At 42.6% G+C, this 14400-nt stretch overlaps 1 protein-coding gene across 4 annotated transcripts in view; it reads left to right on the top strand.

The window, feature by feature from the left end:
- arhgap32b (Rho GTPase activating protein 32b) overlaps window positions 1-14400 on the top strand; it is a 162847-nt gene that overhangs the window by 126829 nt on the left and 21618 nt on the right. For 3 of the 4 annotated variants that reach the window (XM_089016424.1, XM_089016422.1, XM_089016421.1), the window contains 2 exons: window positions 5835-5984; window positions 8373-8475. In XM_089016424.1, the coding sequence (XP_088872550.1) occupies window positions 5835-5984; window positions 8373-8475 (253 nt within the window). Of the gene's footprint in view, window positions 1-1795; window positions 2039-5834; window positions 5985-8372; window positions 8476-14400 lie in introns of those variants that run through there. The other variant, XM_089016423.1, reaches the window with a different exon arrangement.

The following is a 14400-nucleotide window of genomic DNA, read 5'->3' as shown; positions in this document are numbered from 1 at the left end:
AAAATCAATGCCTCGCAAGACTGAGTCCATCAGTCTTTGGAAGGTCTGTGCCGCCGCCTTCAGGCCAAAAGGCATGCGGAGAAATTCAAAGAGGCCAAAGGGGGTAATCACTGCAGTTTTTGGCACATTCTCTGCCCGTACCGGCACCTGGTGATAACCACGAACTAGATCTACTTTAGAAAAGATCACAGCGCCGGCCAAATGTGCGGAAAAATCTTGAATGTGCGGAATGGGGTCATGTGTGGTTATGTTATTAAGCCGACGAAAATCACCGCACGGCCGCCAAGAACTGTCACTTTTGGGCACCGTGTAATGGTGAGGCCCACGGGCTGTGTGAATGCCTCACGATGCCCAAGCGCTCCATCGTAGCGAACTCCCCTTTCGTCATTGCCAATTTTGCCGCGTCGAGGCGATGAGCGCAGGCAAAACTGGCGGGCCGACCGTAGGGATGAACTGCTCTACCCCGTGTTTCGTATCGGAATTGGAAAAGGCGGGGGTAGTTAACGACAGGAAATCAGTCAGCAGACGTTCGTAAACATTACCTGATGTTAAATAATTTGATGGTCGGATTGATGGTCGATGCCACTTCACCGAGGGGTTCGGCCGTCACGCTGTGCACGGCGAACCGCCGTGTCACCAGAAGCACTCGATCTTCTTCAGCCAAACCTTGATAGTCGCCGGTGGCTAAGCACGTTGGGTTATCTAGCGCGGCGCACTCTGAGGCTGGTAGATGACGGAGGAATAGATGGGGCGAAAGGAATACGGCCTCATCCAAACTTAAGAGCGACAGCATATTGTCCACTGCTGTTCCGTCGCTGAGTCCGGGAAGGGAAAGAAGTCTGTCTGCTCTCTCAGAGGCCGATAGCGTGAACCGCCTGAGCAACAGTTGTTTGAGCGTGTCGTACTTCCCGCATCGTGGAGGTTTACGCAAGAGAGGCAGCACACGGCGAGTAGTCTGTTCGTTGAGAGACGCCACGACCAGATAATTTCGGCTCATCTGTCGTGATGCCTCGTAGGTGGAAAAGCGCTTCCACATGTTGGAACCACGAAGCCGGCCGGGTCACTATTCCAGAACTCGGGCAGCTTCGTGGTGTAGGCGGCAGCTGCGAGCTGAGGCGCCGGTCGTGGCGACATGGCCGTAGAAGACATCTCTTCGTCTGCAGCCATGAACATTTCCAACGTCGGGGTCACCAGTGTATCAGTTGAGGAAGGAGAACAAACGATCGACTGGAGTATGTCTTTATTCCAACTGCTAACAAGTGGATCTAACTCAAACAGCAAATGCAGTGAAATATATGTTACATACACCCGCCCCCTCCCGTGCACCTGCTGGTTGAGATGCCTGGTCCTAGTGTCCGCCACACTGTACAGTATTAACATTGGAGTACCACTACATTCAATAACCTCCTGCAAAAAAAGGCCAAAGTCAACTATCTACAAGGAGGTTCGATTGCAAGCACGCGTCATTTTTACTTGGTTTTTAACACATTATTTTTGAGGCTCTGAACATCAAACTCATTGACCATACATTATTTTTACTCAGTTAAATACAACTCAGTACTGTGGTCCAACCCACACTGCCAACCATTACCATAATGAGGTAGTCGGTGAAAACAACAAGGTGGACACATGCGATCGTGATACCTTTACCCTGGTTGGCATTGTTCAATTAAAAACGTTTTTTTTTTCCACAATGGTTTATCCCCAAGGACTGGTTTCACATGTTCCATTTTTGTTGGAGTCCTTGAAGGCAGCACGAGTTAGCACGTAATCTCATTCCTCGGCGCAGGCGCGCGCACGTAGTAGCACGCGTACAAATGTGAAGATATTCGTTTACAGAGCAAATAGGACACCGCTGCTCTCCGTTTATCTTTTCGACAGTTTTTTTTTTCAACATTTACATCTCGTTTCTGAATTCAGGATTGGTACACTTGAGTTCACTTTTACGCCCGTAGAAGAAAAAGACGAGCGTTGGGTTGGACTTTATTCGGTGAGAGAGAGTAGCGGCGCTAGTTTAATACTGTTGTGTCGAAGTAAGGTAAGAAGTTATACTTGAATTATATGAGCATATCATAATAAGTTATCATAGTTGTTAAATGTGCATTTCAGACGACTGGGTCGTTGTAATTAACTAGTTTTTTGGCGAAATAAGTGGCCGATTAGAACCTTAGAATGTTCTAATAAATTGTGTTCGAAATGAAATGTGACAAATACCTTCTTTTTATTTACTGTGTGTCCTAAAATGTCATTACTGCTCGTTTCTTTCAACTACAAACAAATGCATAGTTACGCATGACGTTTAGAGTTGCACAATGTAATCTAATCGTTTACAATATTTTACCTTTACATAACGGTTCATCATTTTCCACCACAAAGTTCCTAACTAATGTAGTAACCGGTCACAATGAGATGAATCGCTCTGTTTAATGCATAAATACCAACAGGAAATAATGACCAAAATTTCTGTTGAGCCCCCATTTGTTGTCATTGACCCTTTGAAACATTGGAAGGGTTGTTATTGGACACTTGTCAAATAAGGTCAGTGATACTCACGACTGCTATTCAGTATTAGGTATGTGACCATTTACTAATGTCAAGGAGCAAACAGTATTTTAATGTTCTAAATATCTTGAGATTTTGGGAAATCATCACATTTCAAAGGGTGCAAAAAGCAGGCCCCAATGCTCTGCTGTGCTCCCCACCCCGTTCATCTTGAGACAACCAAATTCTACCAATACTGTGTTACTTGCTTTCACAGCGCATGCATTTTACGTAACTTCTTCGTTCCTCAGTTATGCAAATTAAAATTATGATGATGATGATGATTATTATTATTTATTATTAAGCGTGTCCAGGCAGGCTGGAGAAAAATGTCATATGTGATAGAAGGGTTTCTGCTAGGATGAAAGGAAAAGTGTATAAAACAGTGGTGAGACCAGCCATGATGTTTGGACTGGAGACAGTGCCACTGTAGAAAAGACCGGAAGCAGAGCTGGAGGTAGCAGAGCTGAAGATGTTGAGGTTTTCTTTGGGAGTGACCAGGTTGGATAGGATCAGGAATTAGTACATGAGAGGGACAACTCATATTAGAGGCTTTGCAGAGAAAGTCAGAGAGGCCAGATTGAGATGGTTTGGACATGTCCAGAGGGGAGAGAGTGACTATATCGGGAGAAGGATGCTAAGCCTTGAACTGCCAGGCAGGAGACCGAGAGGAAGACCGAAGAGGAGGTTTATGGATGTGGTCAAAGAGGACATGAAGGTAGCTGGTGTGAGAGAAGAGAATGCACAAAACCGGGATAAATGGAGGACATTGATTCGCTGTGGCGACCCCCTGAGGGGAAAAGCCGAAAGGAAAAGAAGAAGATTATAATTATTATTATTATTATTATTATTATTATTATTATTATTATTATGAGTTGATATACAGCAAATGTCCAACTTTCTACACATTTAAGGCTGTCAAATGTGTTTTATCCCACCCTGCGTGCGCTAAACATTGAAATACTGCAGGAAAATCATCAAATTTGAAAAGCTGACAGAACAGATTCCAGTATACATTGTATCGAAAGGTATACCGTATGCAGAAAATCATTAACAAGCCAGAGGAGTACAAAACGGAACCGCACGATGTGATCACACGAAAATGGCCTCCCAAAAATTTAAAATGAAAAGTCAGTCATCATATTCCAACTGTGCTGTTGTCACATTGCTTTTGCTATTTGCAGGAAGGAAATGTTAATATTATGTAATGTATTCCGATACAATTGCTAGTTATGTTTTTGGGAAAGAAAAAAAGTATGTGTATAACCCTGGGAGGCGCCTTTTTTTCTGTGCCTGTACCTTTTCTTGACTTTGATCACGAGTGATTGTCATTGATCAGAACAAATTAGACATTTGCACTGAAAAACAAAGCTAGTGTGGACTGTCTTCATGAATGTTTGCAGAATCATACATTATTACGACAGAATATTTTCCTTTTTGGTGAATTGATAGTCAGAAATTTGCTACACAAACCTTTCCAAGGACAGCTGTTTTCTTTCCCGCTTGAGCACCGATAGTAACTGGGTGTGTACAACTGTTGAATCCAGAGGGGGTTTCGACCAGTGAATAGACTTAGCCAATGTAAAACGATTATGTTGATTTTTGTATTCAGGGCAAGGTGGCACCTAGTAGTTGTATCAGATAACCCAGGCTCCAGTCTTTTCTTTGTCTCTGTGGAGTTGCTCTGAATGATGATGAGTTTCTATGGAGCTGGAATTTTCCTGCCCAAATGTTTCCCTTGAAAAGTCTCTCTGATTACATTGACAGGGCTGTGGCTTTTGGGTTGAAGCTGGAAAAGAATGAACATTTGCCATTACGTGGATAATTGTTTTCTGCTGTGATGCTTAACACACACACACGCGCACGCATACATGCACACGCACACACACACACACACACACACACACACACACACACACACACACACACACACACACACACATACCCCATAGCCAAGCCTCAGTGGGGAAAATTTTTGTCACGCACAAGCTGCAACTTAAAGGACAACCGACGTCACTTTTTTGTTTCCTAACTGACATCAGAAAAACGTTTTATAGCATCTAAAATACCCAAAACATGCAGTATGATATTTTTATTGAAAAGCAAAACACCAATAAAAATGACTTAAAGTGTCCAAAATCTGCAAAAAAATTGAGCTGCGAATTGGGCATTTTCAGAAAGTCCCGCCCCCAGTTCTTGACATCACACCAACACATCTTGCATTGCTGGAGAATCAAAACAATGGCTTCAGATTCAGAGAATATGCTTTCTTGTTACACAGCCAGTTATGAATATGATTCAAATCGTTCTGAAGAGGAGGAAGCATACATGTTTGCAATCGAATAAAGAATTTATTCCGTGCCATTTTGAGGCAACATTGGGGGGAAATGTCTCACCCAAAAAGAGGCAGAAAATGGTCACCGACCTCCTGTGAGCAATGAATCAGCCCGTTTCCACAGGCTGATAAATTCCTTAAATGGAGCTTGGACGCCCTCTTCTGGCTCTTTCTGGTGCAACACTAGGTTTTCAGACCAAACAAGCATTGACGTGATGGAAGGACTGCGACAATGTGTCCTTTTTTTTGGTCAGGGGCGTTCCTTCAGTGACGTCACGTACGGACTCGTCACCAATTCAAAAACAAGACTTACGGAATATTCAGCATGAGTCTTATAATGTAAAATATAGCTATATGCGGTGGAATCTTTGTAAAATATGCTCAGTAGAAGTCATTTGAAGCCATTTTACAAATTATGGACACAACTTGTCCGGAGACGTCGGTTGTCCTTTAAACCTGCCAGTGGTCCTTAGGCTGTATACAACTGCTGTTGAGCTCTAACTTGTCTGGATTTTATCTGCTTTATATTCAAATGCTAGGCCAGGGCGGCAGGCTCAAATTTCCTTAGCTATCATCTGGATCCCCACCCTGCACCAGACTGCCACATGTCAAAAGATTTACAACTGCGTTTTAAATGTAAAATTATATTAGAAACGACTTTTAGCTCTGACTAAAAGTGAATACCATTTTACTTTGGGGATGTGATCATGGGGCATTTGGTCCTTTTATGTTTTCGTAGTGATTTTCGTAGTTCCGTTCGGAAGTTATAATAGTCCAATACCCGATTAAAGTTACTTTATGGTGGCCATTTACGTGAAGGAGTTGCATTAGAATCATGCCCAAATGAAGCAAACGAGAACTAAGCTGCTTGTGAAGGATTTCACAGCATACGAGTGAAAATGGAGTATCTTCACTCTATTTAGGGATTCTCATATATCTTGCTACTCTCTGTCCTCAGTGTCTAAGAAGCATGGCAAGTTGATCACCTTCTTGCGCTCCTTCATGAAGTCCAGGCCCACCAAGCAGAAGCTGAAGCAGCGGGGCATCCTCCGGGAGAGGGTGTTTGGTTGCGACCTGGGGGAGCACCTCCTCAATTCTGGACATGACGGTGAGAGTGCATTTCAAAAATATATTGTTGGTTTTAATGTGTTAGGCATGATAAAGTGTGTGCATACATTTTCTTGAAGAGCCTGATGTTAGGAAAGACTCAAGCTCGCAAGACATCGTACCATGATACAAGTGATTGCCTCTTTGAATAATTTTTTTTAGCTCTCACTTTTTATTGAATTGTAACAAAAAACATTTGGTTTTATATTAACATTACGTACCCTGATCATCTTTTACAAGAAATGCACTTGAACTTTGATTACATGTCAGTACCGCAAGGAACGGATACTGTTAGTCTGTTAGTTATTGGTCAACTTCCAGGTACTTTGACTAGGAAGGAAAACTATGTCACGGGCGAGAAAATATACCGTATATAATTAATGTTATTATTACTATGTCTTTTTTTAGTTAATTAAGTGGCTCGTATCAGCTCTGGCAGACAATGTTTAGTTGAATCCAACGTGATTTTGTACTGCTGCAATGATTTCGCCCATACTCATTTGCTACTTTATCACTGCATAAAATACATTTTAGGTCATGACGACAATTCCTGCTGCATACCACAAAGTCATGTGGTCAAAAAGCAGTTTGCCGTAGCTATTGATACTTCATCTCTAACTAAACAGACGCCATGTTAGCCTTCTAAGTTGTGACAAATACTAAGCACAAGACATGCTAAATACAAAAGAAAATATGTGTTTAATGTAAATCTGGGTCTGACTTGATGATCTTGAAAAAAAAAAACATTCCTCATGAAATGAGTGTGTTTGTCCATTCCCATTGTTCTCTGTTCTGTCAAATGTCATTCATTCATTCATTCATTCATTCATTCATTCATGTTCATTCATTCGTTTTTCTGGACCACTTTGTCGTCACTAGGGTTGCTGGAGCTTATACCAGCTATCTCGCATTGGGGAAATTTACATTTCACAGCAGCAAAGCTATAAGAGGAAAGGAAAGAAAGAAGTAGAAAAACGAAATACAGGAGCTGCTGGAAAGGCAGCCACTCTCACGGCGCCATCTTGAAGTCAGAACAACAAAAAGGCTAAATAACAAACATGACAACACAGAGACACAGAGAGTCATTCATTCTTCAGCACTTGCTGTACCCTCTTTGTGAAATGAAGCAGTTCTAGAAGAAAGAGGAGAGGATCAAAGCGTCCTTTTCACCATAGGATCAGGGACGTCATGGTGGAATGTGCACATCTACTACTAGTAATGTTGAAAGCAAACACGCAGCTGTAGCATCCATTGACGAAAAGTGATTGTCTCACATCTTCTGTCCCACGTAAATCCGCTTCAATTCCAAGCCGCGACAATTCTACGCATTGGCGCTCTGCGCTGACGCTCCTTTCTTATTATCGCGGGCTCCTCAACCATTGAATCAATCCAGCCGCATACTGTCCAACAGCACCGACCTTTCCGCTGAACAAAGCGGAGCTGTGAAGATGTTGCCCATTACAGGGCAAAAAATCACAATCACCCCAGAGATTGCCAGCTAATCGCAGGGCACAGAGCGATGAACAACCATGCATGCTCACACTCACACCTGGGGATAATTTGGAGGGTTCAATCAGCCTACCACACTTGTTTTTGGAATGTGGGAAGTAACTGGAGGATCCAGAGAAAACCCGTGCAAGCACGGGGAGCGCATTCAAACCCCACACAGGGAGGTCAGAGCTGGAATTGTCTCTGCACTGTGAAGTCAATGTGCTAACCACTTGCCTATCCGGCTGCCCAAATATCACTTAGTTCCCCTAAAAATATTTACTCCCCCACCTCGACCCATCTGTCTTGCTGTGTAGGGAATTTTTCTGAGGAGCAAGTGTCATCCCTGACTATTTCAGCTGTGAAAGGCTGGGAGCCTTTTTTAATAACAATACATTATTTTTTACCTAACTTGCAGTATTGGAACATAAAAACTAAATACCAAAATCAAATGGGTTCACATTGGGATGTGAAAGCACTTTTCCTACATAATTCCAGAAGCAAATACACTATTAAAAAAAGCAAGTGAATCATACGGCCTACAGCAGGCATGCCCAACACCGGGCTTGGGGGGCTATTATCCTGCTTGTTTTCTAGCTTTCCTGGCTGCAACACACCCGATTCAGATGAACAGCTTGTCAACCAGCTCTGAAGCAACATTTGAACAAATTATTTGAATCAGGTGTGTTGCTCCTTGGAAAGTTGGAAAACAGGCAGGACATGGACCATTGAGGACCGATGTTGGAGACCCCAAGCCTACAGCCTCTTTATCAAAAGTTTCCCAAATTAATTTTAAACACTCAACAAAACATGCACCATTATTGAACTTGTAGCACTAAACGAACACTAGACAAATATTGACAGAATGTGTAAATGTGTATGTTTTTTTTACTCTGCGCAGTTCCTCAGGTCCTCAAGAGCTGCACCGAATTCATCGAGAAGCACGGTGTGGTGGATGGCATCTACCGCCTCTCTGGCATAGCTTCCAATATCCAGAAATTGCGGTAGGACCCCTATCTATCCTGTTTATATATATTATGAAGTCACACGTTTGGGAGCTGTTATTCATGCAATACTGTGGTGTCTCTGCTCTGCTGACATGTAAATATATATATATATATTCCATGATTGGAATGTGCATGTGTGTGTTGTGGCATGGATCACTTAGCGGGGTCCAATTTCCAGTGGGGGTTGGCTGCTTTTTGGCCAGTAGGACTGTCACGTTGCATATCATCCAAAGAGCATTAGTGTGGTTTCCTGTTTACTGTATTCTAGCAGCAGAAAGCTGAAACTATGGATTCCAAGTCATCTTTCCTCCTGGAAGAATTTGCTTTGTGCCTAGAACATGCAAGGCCACAGTTTTATTTGAAAGTTATTTTTTTAATACAAATGTGTGAGATTTTTTTTTAATATTTGAAATATGAACCAAGGGAAAAAGGCTGAATTTAGGTTATTTTATTTTAAGATACTTTATCTTTAATCATAGGTCAATGCAAGTCGGAAAAAGTAAAATAAACTGGTAAATATAAAGACTATAAATGCTTACTGGGCTGGGTGAGGGATTGTGTATTAAAATTTGTTGTCATTTTTTGTCTCCGATGTTGATTTATTTTATTGTACTAAGTTCATCCTGTCTACTTGATATCTAATTTAAAGCAGATTCTTTACTTACAGACAGTGTTGGTGTTCAAATACCTGACATGTTTCGGCGTCTACTTCCGCCTTCGTCAGAGTGTCACGGATGTTGTTGTGATGAGCCATTTTCAGCTGCTGTTGCTATGAGGGCGTGACCTACCTGTCAGATCTGACAGGCAAGTCACGCCCCCCGCTGTCCGTCCGTCCCTCCAGGATACTGCTCCAGGTTGTAGAGAGCATGTAAGCTCCCTCATCCCTGTTGATGGTCCTTGGTCCTCGCTTCCGGATTTCAATGGCCTCCCTGATCCAGCGCTGATGTTTGTTTTCTTCGGTGCGGATGACTCTGGCCTTCTCCCAGTCCATGATATGATTTTCTCTTTTGCTGTGGTCTGTGAAGGCTGATTTATGGTGTTCCTGTTGTGCTTGTTCTTTTGTTGCTCTTGTTTGTATTGTTGCTGTCTCCTTCTCACACTCATTCTTGTGCTCTTTTTTCCCTTGTATTGAAACTCCTTCCTGTCTCCCCGATGTATGATTTATTGCACGACTTGCATGGGATTTCATATATTGAGTTGCATTTATTTTCCGGGTGTATTTTGTCCTTTGGACGTACCAAGATCTGTCAGAGAGTTGTGTGTGGTTTGACCGGTGTGTTTATGTTGTGTTTCCTCAGTGCTCTTTGTATGCGTTCTGTGATCCCTCTCATGTATGGCAATGTTACCATTGCTCTGTGCTCTTGTTTGTTTGTTTGCTTTTTCTTTCTCGCCTGTCTTGTGTTGTTTTTGTTTTTGACCTGCTCTGCCCCTTTAGTTATTGCCCACTGAGGATATTTGCATTTTTGTAGTGTGTGTTGTATGTTTTTCCTCCTGTGTTCTGTCCTCCTCCGGGTCCGTGATCATTGTGGTGCGTTCATGTAATGTTCTGACCACTGACAACGTATTAATAGTGGGGTGTTCAGATGTCCAAAGGAGATATTGGTCGGTATGTGTGGGTTTCCTTTGTACTTTTATTTTTATGTCCCCGTTGTCCGTGTGGTGTATGTTCAAGTCCAAGAAGGCGATGGATTGGTTTATTTCCTCTTCATGGGTTAACTTGATACTGCCTGTGGTGTCTATGGAGTTGAGGTGTTCCGTAAGCTGTTGTGTATGTCCTGTTTTGATTTTTTTCCAGAATGTCGTCCACATAACGGTTCCATAGTGTTGGTTTGTATGTTTCCGGGGCTGTTGAAAGCGCTTTCTGTTCCAGGTCCTCCATGAAGAACCCACATGTGATGGCAGAGAGTGGGTCCCCCATGGCGAACCCTTCTTTTTGTCTGTATATGGTGTTTCTGAATTGGAAATATGTCAATGTGGCAATGAACTGAAGTAGCTGGGTTATGTCATGTGCTGTTAGATTTGTGCGTTTTTTGAGTGTCCTGTCTGCTTTTAGTCTGTCCTGTACTATCTGAATGGCTTTGGTGGTTGTTTTGGTGAAAAGTGAGACAACATCATGTGATATGAACTTTTCGTCTTTCTGTACTTTTATGATGGCGAGTTCTGTAGCGAGTTGCTTTGAGTTCTCACAGTGTTGGTCTGTGTGTCCCAGTAATGGTTTTATTATTTCTCATAGTGCTTTTGAGAGGTTGTACGTGACTGATCCAATGCTGTCTACTATGGGGCGGAGAGGTGTATCTGGTTTGTGTATTTTTGGCATGCCGTAAATCCTGGGGATGATGTTTGCTGTGGGTACCAGGTGGTTGTACGACTCTTTGTTTTCGTTTAATAGGGGTTTGAGTAGTGCTTTAAGTTTGTTGCACTTAGGAAACACAACATAAACACGCCGGTCAAACCACACACACACAACTCTCCGACAGATCTGGGTACACCCAAAGGACAAAATACACCCGGAGAATAAATGCAACTCAATATACGAAGTCCCATGCAAGTCGTGCAATAAATCATACATCGCGGAGGCCAGGAAGGAGTTTCAATACAAGAAAAAAAAGAGCACAAGAATGAGTGAGTAAAACAAGAGCAACAAAAGAACTAGCACAACAGGAACACCATAAATCAGCCATCACAGACCACAGCAAAAGAGAAAATCATATCATGGACTGGGAGAAGGCCAGAGTCATCCGCACCGAAGAAAACAAACATCAGCGCTGGATCAGGGAGGCCATTGAAATCCGGAAGCGAGGACCAAGGACCATCAACAGGGATGAGGGAGCTTACATGCTCTCTACAACCTGGAGCAGTATCCTGGAGGGACGGACGGACAGTGGGGGGTGTGACTTGCCTGTCAGATCTGACAGGTAGGTCACGCCCTCATAGCAACACCAGCTGAAAATGGCGCATCACAACAACATCCGTAACACTCTGACGAAGGCGGAAGTAGACGCCGAAACATGTCAGGTATTTGAACACCAACACTGTCTGTAAGTAAAGAATCTGCTTAAAATATGATTTAATTTAATTACAATAAAGTCTCGTTATATCGTTATCGGTTATATCAATAGTACTGCTTATTACGATACTATTTCTATGAACGCAAGGAGAAAATTTACATGCCGCAGGATCGGATATATCGATAGTCCGGTCATATCGATATTTTTTCCGACTCCCGAGAAGTCTCGTTATATCGATATTCTCGGGAGTCGGAAAAAATATTGATATAACTGAACTATCGATATATTCGATCCTGCGGCATGTAAATTTTCTCCTTGCGTTCATAGAAATAGTATCGCAATAAGCAGTACTATCGATATAACGAGACTTTACTGTATATTACATAGGGGGTGTCTCCACGATAGTAGACTGTCATGTTTCCCCACTGTCTTTCTGGTATGGATAACCCGGAGGAGACAAACTTCACAAATAAAGTTCCTCAACATGGTGATTAAAACATATGTAACAAATGTCATGCTCTTACTCTGTCACAGTTGAAGCACACGCTTCAAGCTCAGTTCTGTTACCACTCGATGTAATTACATTCCACACACTACCTTTAGAAAAACAAATACAGTGATACCTTGGCTTACGAACTTAATTGGTTCCCAGACAAAGTGTGTATCCCAAAAAATAATTACCAATAGGAAACCATTAAAATGAGAATAATCCATTCCCAGGTCCCCATAAAACATAATTTTCTACTTTCTAATTTTCTAAGCCTTAAAACTACACAAAATATTATTATTATTATTTTATGTATAACAAATGTGCTATGGTATTAGAATTAAAGAAATAAAGTTCATTGGTTTATTTTGATCGTTCGTCCCTGGTTAATTGCTTCTACGGGCGTTGATGGCAGAGGATGGTTAAATCATCAAGAAGCCAGGTGTTGAACAGAAAGTTGGTTTAACCTTGAGGACAGCGGAGACATCGCGGTGTCGGCTAAGGAGGAAGCATGGAGAGAGAGAGCGATAGATGGAAGGTGAGAGCATTTATATGGCGCACAGGGTGTGACGCGATAGGATGTGACGTAATGGAGATGCGACATCATGTAAAGGAAGGCAGGATATGACGTATCAGGAAGTCCCAAACGTAAACAAAGATTAGAAAGCGATGTTTAAAGATGTTCATATAGCGAATTACCCCAACAAAGTACAATAAAGTCATTATATTTACCTTTTTGATGGTCGTTGATGGCTTGATGCAATTGAGTGGCCGGTTTCATCAGCATTAAACACTTGATGAGGAACGTAGCCTTCTTCTTTCACCATCTTGAGGAATTATCCCTTGTACGTGCTTTCTCTGCGATAATTTTACCTAGGTCCTCATCAATTGTGTTTTGTTTAGCTTGGTTGATAGCTTTTTGCATCAAGTGTACAGATGGCTTGTGCGGGTTATTTGTGGAGCCTGATTAATGGGATATATTAACCTTGCAGTCTACACTTTGCCTTTGAACTATCAAAGTTGAAACGAGTCAAAATGTCACTGTTTTCTATCCATTTTCTCACTCTGTCTCTGTCGTTTATGTAATCCCCCACCCCCACTACTGCTTTCTTGACCAATCACGTGTGGCTTTAAGACGGGGGGGCGAGGAATAAAGGACAAAAAAAAGTTGGCTGCCATTTTCTTTTTTGGAAAACGTCTAGAGATGTGGAGATATGCCCTGGAAAGGAGAGGAATGAAGATCAGTCGCAGCAAGACGGAATATATGTGTTTGAATGAGAGGGATCCAAGTGCAAGAGTGATGCTACAGGGGGAAGAGATAAAGAAGGTGGAGGATAAGTACTTGGGGTCAACTGTCCAGAGCAATGGAGAGTGTGGAAAAGAGGTGAAGAAGCAGGCTGGAGCGGCTGGAGAAAAATGTCTGGTGTGATGTGTGATACAAGGGTTTCAACTAGGATGAAAGGAAAAGTGTATAAAACAGTGGTGAGACCAGCCATGATGTTTGGACTGGAGACAGTGCCACTGAAGCTGGAGGTAGCAGAGCTGAAGATGTTGAGGTTTTCTTTGGGAGTGACCAGGTTGGATAGGATCAGGAATGAGTACATGATTGGATTGGATTGGATTGGATATGCCTTTATTAGTCTCACAGTGGAGAAATTTACATTTCACAGCAGCAAAGTGATGAAAGGAATGAAAGTAGAAAAACAAAATACATGTGCTGTTGGAAAGGCAGCCACTCTCGCGGCGCCGTCTTGAAGTCAAAAGAACAAAAAAAAAAAACTAAATAACAAATAATATGACAGCATAGAGACAATATGACAAAACAAAGACACAGAGAGACATTCATTCTTCAGGACTTGCTGTACCCTCTTTGTGATGACATGAAGCAGTTCTAGATGAAAGAGGAGAGGATCAAAGCGTCTTTCCACCAGTGGATCGGGGACATCATGGTGGAATGTGCACGTCGACTACAAGCTAAATGTTTAAAGCAAACAAACAGCTGCAGCATCCATTGACGAAAAGAGATTGTCTCACATCTCCTGTTCCACATAAATCTGCTTCAATTCCAAGCCGCGACAGTTCCACATACGCATCGGCGCTCTGCGCTGACGCTCCTTTCTTCTTATCGCGGGTTCCCCAAGCCATGCATCCATATAGCCGCAGACTGTCCAACAGCACTGACCTTCCCGCTAAACAAAGCGGGGCTGTGAAGATGCTGCCCATTACAGGCGCAAAAAAGCACAATGGCCACTTTGGTGTCCAGCGATGGCAGTCGAATGGCTCCGACATTCCTCCCATTCAAAAACAGTACTGGCATATTCATGCTGCCAAAAAGGCACAACCGCTCAGCACAGTCTCCTCCTTGATGAATGTCGTGGTCAAAAATGATGAAAAACAATCTGTATCCGTTCCACACGATGCACAACA

This window comes from Hippocampus bargibanti, linkage group LG16 (genome assembly GCF_051943395.1).
Source record: "Hippocampus bargibanti isolate YZ-2025 linkage group LG16, ASM5194339v1, whole genome shotgun sequence".
NCBI lineage: Eukaryota > Metazoa > Chordata > Actinopteri > Syngnathiformes > Syngnathidae > Hippocampus > Hippocampus bargibanti.
This window is presented reverse-complemented; position numbering and strand designations above follow the sequence as displayed.